Genomic DNA, 11,166 nt, shown 5'->3' with positions numbered 1-11,166 from the left:
CACCAAAAAGGTTATCTGCAAGTTAAAAACAGATTATAAAAAAGGATATGATAAGGCTATCTGGTTTTATTTTCTATTGCATATTTTTGTATTCTATTTCCGGAACATGATTATGCGGGTGGCCATCTTGTCTGAATTGTTCTTCACAGCATTTAGAGAGCATTAAGAACATTGCTTTATGGCAGCCACATGGGCCATAGACACAATGGTCAGGAGGGGACCCCATTAACTTGTATGGGAGAGTTTTCTAGGCATGCTCTGTGACCTGTGCAGAGGTCATTGTACAAGGAAAGAATAGATGAGCTTTGACAATCACCTATTGTGAATGGAGGATCCTGTCTTATCTATATACAGAGGTGATATCATAACCGGCAGGATTAGAGTGACAGATAAGCAGGTAACTGCGGTAAAGTGATCTATACAGACCAAAAAGTGGCACCTATTATACTTAATGGCCAGTGTGAAAACTGCAGGATTTTGTTTAAATATAGTCACATGGAAATTTAAAAATAACATCAAAATAATTCTAAAAATATGTTAAACATAAAAATGTGATTTAAACAATAGGTCATTTTCTGATGACACATTCCCTTTAAGGTCATATTCTTATCATACCCACTAGATTTGATCACTGGGTTATAATGAATATATAGTGCTGAGAGCAACCCAAACAATTCAAAGTACTAAACACACAAAAAATTAGCACCAAACATGTACATGTACATGTGTGTATATATATATATATATATATATATATATATATATATATATACACACGTCTTTATTTAAACATACATTAATTTAACATGTATAAAAATATACTTTATAAAAACAGCAGCAAGGAAGGGGGAAACCTTCAGTGAGGAAAAAACAACCCTAGAGGAGGCTGAGGGGTCAACACACAAGGGTATATAGATTGCAGGGAGAAGCCACACACAAGCAAGCCAGTAAGACAATAGAAGCCATCAGACATAAAAATTCAAAAGTAAGGCATAAAACAGACCTGTGTGTGGAAAGGATGAGCAAATAACTACCCAAGAATGAGTGTGTGGAACCCTCAGCCGCCTCCTCCCGCCGTCGTTTCGCCAGTAATACCTGGCTTCTTCCAGGGATGAAGCCAGGTGTTACTGGCGCCGCAAAACTACGTCGAGAGGAGGCGGCTTCCTTGCTGCTGTTTTTATACATGTTAAATAAAGACTTTTTTCATGTTTATATATATACACGTGTTTGGTGCTAATGTTTGGTGTGTCATATTCTTATCAGTTTGATAAGAATTCAGCTATAATGAGTATTTATGAGGAGTTTAGCTATAAGGGCTACTAATTTAGATGTAGATATACTGTAGAGGAAAAACTGTTAAACATTTTAATAAAAAACAAAATTTTAATTTTTTAAGCCCAAAATGAATAAAATACAATGATAAAAAAATTGTCCCCAACGGTGTCCACAGCTTTTAACAGAGTTCCTAATAAGTATGCAGTATGACAATTTTCTATTAATTAGATTATCGTACTTGGTGTGAACAGGACATGGCAGAGACCTTGCTCGTGATTCCATTCTGGGAATGCAATCAATTTAGAAAGTTATATATATGTAGTTTATAGCTATATTTAAAATAAGATGGCGGTCAATTGTGGACATACTTTTTAACTGACAAATTCAGCTATGTACAGGGACTCTGATATAGAGAACGCAGAGATGCAGGAGCATCCATGCCTTTGTGTCTCTCTGTCACATAAGACACTAGTTTTATAAATAACACATGGGAGGTGGGGGTTCTTTTACAGATTTTGCATTGTTGCCTAGGACATTCAAGTTAGACCTCTGGCTCTGCTACATCTGCATACATAATATAAAACTTAATGCCATATGGGTGATCTGTAACCAACCACATGATACTTGAACACAAAGCAAGTCTTGGTTGCTGCATATTCATCTGTAGCGAGTGTAGATTACCGTGGCTCATCGGCACGGCGATATCGGCATAATCATTTACAACAATCATTTCTGCTAAATGCCGCAATAAAATAACGAGCTAAAAGTTTCTATTCACCAAAAGTAACAGCGGACAACCTGCTTTTTACATTTTAATAGTGTTCTTTAAAAAAAAAAAAAAATTCCCAGATAAAATTCTTCTAAATCCAGTTGCATAAATGAGCATAAAATTATACAGACAGCAATATATTAAAAAAGCCTTCCTTGCAAAGCATATGCAAAGTCACTGTGAAAGTAACAGGGTGTTCCAGAGTTCCTAAACTCGTCGCAATTGAACTAAAAATACTGACGATATGCTGTATAGTAAAAGAGAACCAAAAAAAAAAAAAAAAAAAAAACAGCATAAAATTGTCTCAATTTCCTATATATCAAACATAATTAAAGGCTATATTTAAAACAAGTTTTAAAGTCTGCTCCATCCCCCCAAAAAATTTTGCAGTAAATTTCAAATTAGTAGCGGGAAGCGTTTTGGCTATGCTTACACCTAATTCACTGCCTAGATGTGCAACATGTTAAGAGATTGACAATATATTCTTTAAAACTGTCCCATATTAAAATAGCAGCATACGGCTTGTCACGCCTTATAGATTCCTGTAGTCTCTGTGGACAGGTCCATCTAGGTGCCCATCTTGACGCATTATCAGTTGTCCAGATGCCAGTGCTGAGCTGGTGACCCGTCACAGATTGCCATGGCCACGTATCCCTTATGACTGAGGGAGTCGAGGAGCTTCAAGCATTGCCCAAATGAAACTTGATAGAGGCGGTTGTTTTTCTGAGGGAAGAATGCACTTCTTACTAAATCTGGCATTTTTCTGATTCATACAAGGGGCAGTAAAACGATCTCATAGCTCATAAAACTAGTCACAAATTGTAGTATTCCTGGAATGTCAGCCATATACCGGAGCCAACGCATGTCCACCGTGAGCTTAATGAAAGGTTCCCAGGGCAACTAGCTAAGGGTATCATCACTGCGGACACAGATACACACTGCATTGGCACAAAACACACTGACGACATGTTGGGAACTTTTCTGATGGCAAACAGCTGCTTTTCTGTCAGGAAACATTGGCTGCTATGGATAACTAAGCTATTTTTCTTTAGTTTTTATAAATTACCCTTTTTTTTTATAATGTGGTCTGCTATGTCATTTTACTCAATAAAAGAAGACAACCATGACAATCCAAGTCAAGAAGTGACCCAACTTAACAGAAGACACTGGGGGCATTTAACTAATGACTGGCACAGGTAAGCAGCCTGCTGGCGAAAGATGCAACCCATGTATTAGGAGGTATGGGCTTCATAAAAAAAAGCACTCCTACAAAAATGTTTATTCTCTGGCCTGTTAGAAAGGTCCATGATGTAAACTGTACTGAAGGAAATTTTATTACCAGTGACTATATTTGTGATCCTCACCTGGACCCCAGTGAGTATGCCAATCAGTAGGCATACGTTCTACAGTACTGATTAATATCCAGAATATACTTACACCAAACACCCACTGTTGCGATCCACCAGATCCATGACATTTCATCAGTCGTGGAGGATCTGACGATCGAGTCTCTGACATATCCAAGCACAACAGATTACTCAAGATAAGTTCATGTTCTTCATTATATGTCCAGACCTGGAAAGGTCACACAGATGTTATTATTCTACACATCAGTCCGAATTGACTTAACCAATTTGCATTGACTTGTATTTTTCACATGCATCTAACAGTGGCAGACTGGGTTTCTAGAGTCCATGTCATGGTCTATCTGGAAGTACGGTAATCACCATTTATAACGAAGAGCTTTGCAGTGGTGCACTGTACGGACGTTGCCATATTGTTCATTATGGTTACTGATCACCACATTATACAGTATATAACTAGTATAGACTACAAGCTGTAGAACACACTCTTGCATAGAATATTGAACCAATGACACCATTACCTGGTCAGAGTCATTAAAGTCACAATCTTTGGCAACGACTAGCCCTCCCTTCTGACTAGGATGACCCTGGGCAACAAGACACCGGTTTGTCTGCATGTTGATGAGCTGAAAAAGAAATGACAGCGCTTTAGAATTAAACACCGCTCATTATAATGGTGCTGCCTGTTAGTAAGGCATAGGTCGTCAGCACAGACATGCAGCAGGTGGCATGTGCCATTTATCTGTAGAACAGGGCTGTGCCCTGTTGCGCTATTAATCTTGGCATCAGGATCAAGGAGAATGCTATCCTAAGGGAATGCTATCCTAATAGTACACGATTGGAAACAAGAGTAATGGCGCGTTCTCGTCCATTGTCGAGAGTTGCTCTGTTAAAATACTGCCCCCTGCAGTCAGTGAAAACCACTGCCTCGATATAATGAACTCATGACCGGGGCTACGAAAGTGCTACACAGAGAAAGTCATCGCTCCCTGTCCCCACTGGGGCTAATCTACGGTAATTTCAGAATAAACCAATGTGTAGGTTACTTGGAGTGTGGCAGGGAACCCCTGTAAACATGGAGAGAACGTACAAACTTCATGCAGATGTTGCCCATAGTCAGATTCGGACCCAGTACCCAACTACTGCAAGATAATAGTGTTAACCACTGAGCCACCATGCTGCCCAACATCACCTGGCCACAATCCAGATGACCTCTAACAAGTGTAGACCACTGACAGAATCTTTGGCCCACAACACCAGAAAAATAGACAATGGCAGCAGTTACACCACACATCCACGCAGCAAGCTCAGTGGCTCGCACTGGTGTCTTGCAGCGCTGGGGTCCTAGGTTCAAATCTGACCAAGGGCAACATCTGCATGGAGTTTGTATGTTCTCCCCGTGTCTGCACGGGTTTCTTTCCAAACAGGCAAATTGGCTTTCTCCAAAATTGTGTGTTGGGGTCGATATGGCAGCCACGGAGTCACCCCAGCCACACAACTATGCCTCCGCTTTGAGTTCCCATGAGAAAAGAGCGTTACAAAATATTGATCATTGTCATCCTATTTGCATACAAACATTGAGTAAGAGATAATAGAGAAAATGATTCTAATGAAAGAAAGTGTGAAAAGAGTAAAAATGTAATATCATACTGAACAATCCCCTTAAGTAGGTTTCCCCTAATATCCATTTAAAGTGGACCTGTGCCTGGTTCTCATGTTAGCACACACAGATCACTGCATAGTGCTGTTATACTTGCAGAGGTCACACTACATTTTGTTCTGGAAGAGTGATTTCCAAGGAGTATGAAAGTTGAAGTAATTCAAATACATAATACGTAGGCCTACATAATGTTAAGGGCTTGTTCACATCTACGTTCAAGGCTCCATTTGGGGCAGATTCTGTCAAAAAGACCAGACCAAAAAGCCTCGCATGCAGGAGTTTTTTGATCCCAAATGGAAACTGAACTGACTCCATCATAGTCAATAGGGTCTATTCAGCTCCGTTCCTGTCAGTTATGTGCCCGCTCCAGCCCTTCTCTTATTTTTGTTGTTCTCCTCATCTAAGGGTACGGAAAAACAGAAGAAAATACCGGTGGTGTGAACATGCCCTAAGAGGTGGGTATTTATGCAGGGGAACCATTACTAGTCTAAATAACTTATCTCCCATCAGCCCCTCCAACATACATTCCCATGTAAATAACTTTTCTCCCCTCCCTCCAGGACAAGGTTAATAGCCCCTGGCAGGGGACTGGAGTGAATGCACAGCAGGCTATTATAGCCAAGTGATAAAGTACCGTCCAGAATAGTGCATCTTCCCTGTACGTTACCACCTGGCTATAGTAGCCTGCTGTGCATTCACTCCAGATCCCCATTTGATATGTCATAGGCACATATCAAAAGTGTTGATGGTGCTGGGACCCCCGACTAAGACCCCCACTGATCACTAGAACGAGGGGTCGGAAGCGTTCAGCCAAGCACTGCTTCTCTTCGTTGCTGAGCACAAAACTGAAGAAGGTCTCAACAGAAAGTCTATAAGGCCGTCTTCAGTATGGCGCTTAGCGGCAAAGTCAGTGTTCTGGGGTATTCCTGGGTGGGGCTTAAATGTTCCAATTTTGACTTTTTAAATGGTGATAAGTATGCTAGAATCAGTAAGTTCACCGCTGGGACCCCCACTAATCACGAGAATGGGGCCCTGTATCCCCTCTGAAATGTACGGAGCGGCTAGTCGCACATGCGCCTGGCGGCACCATTCCTTTCTATGGGAGTTCCAGAGATAACACAGTCCAGCGCTCTTCACTTTAGCTCATAAGTGACCGACCTCTGAAAATCGCCATGTTTTACGGACTACCCAGTGAGGTCAGCATGACACTGATGACAGGTTCCTAGTTCCATCTTGTTTAACTTTATTTACATAACTATTTAGCACAGTTTTAACACTACATATGGAAAGCTTGACAGGAGCAATCAGCTTACCCTCCCCCGTTGTAGGATTTTGGGCCGTTTTGGGCCTCTATTAACAAATACTGGTGGTTGGGCTTTGGCATTGGGACCAGAAATTTGCATTTCAGGGTAAATATTGTCCAGGTACCACTTAAAGGACTTGCAGTTCAGTCTGTTCCTCAAAGCCACTCGTTCACTGATGTCTCCGTAGTCTCTGTTCCTGAGCTCAGGTCTGAGGGCAAAATACTGCTCCTGGTCATAAAAGAAAGAAATTGGAATTAGGTTAAGGGGTGAGCACACTTAAAGGGGTTATGCCATGACTGACGTAAAAAAAATAAAAATATTACAATCAATCAGACGTATTATCGCACATGACAATCCCTTTCTAACAAAGCTAGAACCAGCGGTGTACCTCACATGTATCCAGAGCTCCCCATGCATTGCTCTGTCAGATTCTCTTCAGACTGTCAGCTAACGGGTGTCTCATTTCTGTTACAGCTCTCTACCCATCACAGTTCTGGGGACGTGTCCTTTGTAACAGCTCTCTCCCCATAACACCTCTGGGGACGTGCACTTTCTGCTGAAGCTCTCTCCCTATTACAAGCTCAAGGGGTGGATCCTCTTCTCAGGCGGCATGTCCTTTCTGTCCCAACTTCTAACAGCAGATACAGCTTGTGGCAGAGGAAGGACAGAACGGAGCATGTGTGACCACCTTATTAGGGGGGACGTGCACATTCCTATGTAGACTTAACACCTAGGGCACCATTTAAATGATCGCTTCTCGGCCTTTTGGCTAAGATCAAGTGTAGTATCTTGTGTGCTGCACTTGGTCAGACGCTGAAAGGTAGCTCTCGGGTACCCTCTCTCTCGGCCTGGGGGGATCGTCCAGGTTCATTGCCTGGGCTTTACCCCCCTGCTGCTATTGGGAGAGAGGCTTAGTCCCGGGGGCGTCGGGTTGCGATCCCCCTTACCTCTGGGAGTCTCAGGACTGTCAGGGGAGCATTTTGTCTTTACTTTACAGAAAGACAACAAGCGCCATATTCCCAACTATGGCAGACGACGACCCAGGAGGAGGAGGGGTCGATGGAGGAGTCGGAGGAATCGGAGGAGGAGGTGTCGGAGGAATCGGAGGAGGTGGAGGAACCGGAGGAGCCGGAGAATTTGGATATGGAGATGATGAAGGATTTACCACTCAAGAAAGGAAAAAGAGAGGCGGAGCTGCAAGGAGGAATTCAAAAGAAGACGAAGCCCGAAGGAAGGATGAATCTCGAGGCGGAACAGAAGAGCTTAAAGAAAATTTACCGAGGAAAGAAGGAGAGGACGAACACCAGATCCCGGATTACGCCAAAATTAAAGATACCATCCGTTTTTATGTCACTGAAGGGAAAAAAGAGAATTAGAAGACTTAAAGGTGGGAAGACAATGTAATAGGGCAGCACGAAATGCCAGCAGAATGCTTGGATGTATAGGGAGAGGTATAAGCAGTAGAAAGAGTGAAGTGCTTATGCCGCTGTACAGAACACTGGTGAGACCTCACTTGGAGTATTGTGCGCAGTACTGGAGGCCATATCTCCAGAAGGATATAGATACTCTAGAGAGAGTTCAGAGAAGAGCTACTAAACTAGTACATGGATTGCAGGATAAAACTTACCAGGAAAGGTTAAAGGACCTTAACATGTATAGCTTGGAAGAAAGAAGAGACAGAGGGGATATGATAGAAACTTTTAAATACATAAAGGGAATCAACTCGGTAAAGGAGGAGAGCATATTTAAAAGAAGAAAAACTACCACAAGAGGACACAGTTTTAAATTAGAGGGGCAAAGGTTTAAAAGTAATATAAGGAAGTATTACTTTACTGAGAGAGTAGTGGATGCATGGAATAGCCTTCCTGCAGAAGTGGTAGCTGCAAATACAGTGAAGGGGTTTAAGCGTGCATGGGATAGGCATATGGCTATCCTTTATATAAGATAGGGCCAGGGGCTATCCATAGTATTTAGATATATTGGGCAGACTAGATGGGCCAAATGGTTCTTATCTGCCGACACATTCTATCTTTCTATGTTTCTATGAACTAGGGAGAATCTCTATAAAATGGAGCATTTGTGTAACAGAAAGTTAATTAGAAATGAAACTAGTTTTTCAAGCTGAATTACATAGTAACAACATCTGATGGTGGCACAACCCCTTTAATGCATGTCACACTTGTGTTTAATGTGGTTCCTGACTTACCGGACTTCTCATGCAGCAAATAGAAAAAGCATTAATGCATGAGCTGCAGACTCCTCATATGGAAGATACAGGCAGTCATAAGTATGCATTGCTGAGACCCTTATACACGTACGGGGTGAAGGTAGATGTGCTGTTGAGGAGCAGGAGATGGATCTGCTCAGAATGAGGGGGATGTACTACTACTAACTACTATAGAAGTAGGGGGCATGCTATCACTAGGAGGAGGTAGATGGGGTGGGATTAAATACAACTTTTACGACTGGGGAAGCACTGCTGTGGGAGCTAAATCGCGCAGGGCAAAGGCATTTTTTGGAGATCCGGCGACGTACCAGGGTTCTCCACGGGGCTGCCAGGAAGCCCAGTGACATAACCAGCACTGATGGGCTGGATTTAGCGCTGCCCTAGCCAGTAAAACGGCTAGGACAGCGCTAAAGCCCGCCCATCAGAGCCGGTGACGTCACCGAACACACTGTCAGGCGGAAGTTTCCGCCCGGCAGTGTGTTATGATAAACAAAAGAGTCCTTGCTCTGCTCTAGCGCAGGGCAAGGGGGCGCATCGGAGCATGCTCCAATGCTAGCCTCAGGGGGGCTGCCTGGGTGAAAATAAGGGCATGTCTGGGTTCAGCTCTGAACCCGGACAACCCCTTTTAGAAACAGGTGAAGTGCTGGGTAAAAGAAATGGTTTATTGTGACTGTGCTGTAAATAGAGCATGCAGTTTTAAGGCAGTTGTGTCATGATGCAGCAGATCCCTGGCTTACATTTTTTCTCTCATTAAAAGGGGTTGTCCACTTTTTAATATTGATGACTTATCCTCAGGATAAGTAATCAGTATCAGATCGGCTAGGGTCCGACTCCTGGCAACCACGCCGCTCAGATGTTTGAAGAGAAGGCAGAGCTCATACGAGCGCTGTGTTTTCCGTTTACCTGCTCGCCGCAGCAATTGCAGTGGTGAGCAGGTGTAATTACAAGTATGGCGTTCCCATTCACTTCTATTGGACGGTTCTGTCTGTTTCAAGTGTTCTATAGAAGTGAATGGGGACGCCATAGTTGTAATTACACCTGCTCACCTCTGCAATTGCTGCGGCGAGCAGATAAACCAAGCAGAGAAGGCAGCGCTCGTATAAGCTCTGCTTTCAATTCAAACAGATGATCAGCGGAGGTGCCAGAAGTCGAATAACCGCTGATCTGATGTTAATGACCTATCCTGAGTATAGGTCATGTGGGGATTCGCTCTGGCAGACAGGATAAGCGGACGCAGTATAGAGCCACCAACCAGTTCTTAACCCTTTGGCTACCGGAGGTTTTTTTAGTTTTTATTTTTCTTCCCTATTTTCCATGAGCCATAACTTTTTTATTTTTCCGGTCACATAGCTGTATGAGGGCTTGTTTTTTTTGCGGGACAAGTTGTACTTTCTAATGCCACCATTAATTATGGCATAAAATGTTGTGGGAAGCGGTAAAAAAATTCCAAATGGGGTGGAATTAGAAATAAAAAAAAAATGCAATCCCTCAACTGTTTTACGTGTTTTGTTCCCACTGCATTTTTTTATGCCAAAACTGACCCATGCCCTTCATTCTCTGGGTCAGTACGATTACAATGACATATGTATAGGTTCTCTATGTCTAAACAGTGTACCAATAAAATTTTACCTTTGAGAATTTTATATTTTTTTTTTATATATCACCATATTCCGACCCCCATAACTTTTTTAGACTTATGTCTACAGAGCTGTGTAGGGGCTTATTTTTTGCAAAACAATCTGTACTTTCAATTGATACCATTTTGGAGTAGGCATGACTTTTTGATCACATTTTATAAAAAAAAAATTGGGGTAAGAGAAGCAATGAAAAAATGGCAAATCGGCCATTTTGACCCTTTTTTCCGTTCCGCAGTATTGTAATTTTTATTTCTATTTTGATAGTATGGTCATTTTCGGTCGCGGTGATACCCATGATGTTTATATTTAGGGGTGATTTAAACTTTTATATATTTTTTATATATTTAACAATTTTTTTTTATTTTTTTGTGATCATTATGTGCCTCATATATGAGCTTATTACATTTTTTTTTTAAATTTAACATTTTGGTTTCTCAGGAATTTATTAGCTTATTTTGCTCACTTATGCTCATTTCCTATCCTGGCCTGCCATCTGGTGGCCAAAATATGAATTGCAGTTTGAATACTGTTAGCCTACTCAGTAAGTCTACCAGTATTCAGCGCAACTACCTATGCCCGCATTGGACACACGGGGCATAGGTAGGAAGCCCGGAAGCGCCAGCTTCCAGGTTTTTGCGCATTTAGATGCAGTGATCTCACTTGATCACGGCATCTAAAGCATTTAATTACCGCGATCGGCATTTTTGCACCAGCGCCGTACATGTACAGCGCTGGTAGCCTAAGGGTTAAATCAAACGGTTCAGTGTTTATTTACACTTTTATTCACACTGCTCTCAGACCTCCAAGCCCAGCACAAGCCCCAGATCCCAATACAGAGATCCTTTCGGCTGAACCCAGCTGTCTTATAAAGGCAGCTAGGTGTTGTCAAAACCCAGACCGGCACATGAGTCCAGTCCGGTGTTTGTACCC

At 42.3% G+C, this 11,166-nt stretch overlaps 1 protein-coding gene and 1 pseudogene across 1 annotated transcript in view; one reads left to right on the top strand and one right to left on the bottom strand.

Moving 5' to 3' along the window:
* Positions 1-2,074: 2,074 nt before the first annotated feature.
* Positions 2,075-11,166, bottom strand: part of GALNT11 (polypeptide N-acetylgalactosaminyltransferase 11) — a 49,228-nt gene continuing 40,136 nt past the window's right edge. The window contains 4 exon segments of the mRNA XM_040434119.1: positions 2,075-2,767; positions 3,482-3,619; positions 3,930-4,034; positions 6,382-6,600. Of these exon segments, the coding sequence (XP_040290053.1) occupies positions 2,636-2,767; positions 3,482-3,619; positions 3,930-4,034; positions 6,382-6,600 (594 nt within the window). The 3' untranslated portion in view covers positions 2,075-2,635.
* LOC121002934 lies at positions 7,122-7,269 on the top strand (annotated as a pseudogene).

Source organism: Bufo bufo, chromosome 5 (assembly GCF_905171765.1).
Source record: "Bufo bufo chromosome 5, aBufBuf1.1, whole genome shotgun sequence".
Lineage (NCBI taxonomy): Eukaryota > Metazoa > Chordata > Amphibia > Anura > Bufonidae > Bufo > Bufo bufo.
The sequence above is the reverse complement of the archived record's forward strand: the minus strand, read 5'-3'. Positions and strand labels throughout refer to the sequence as shown.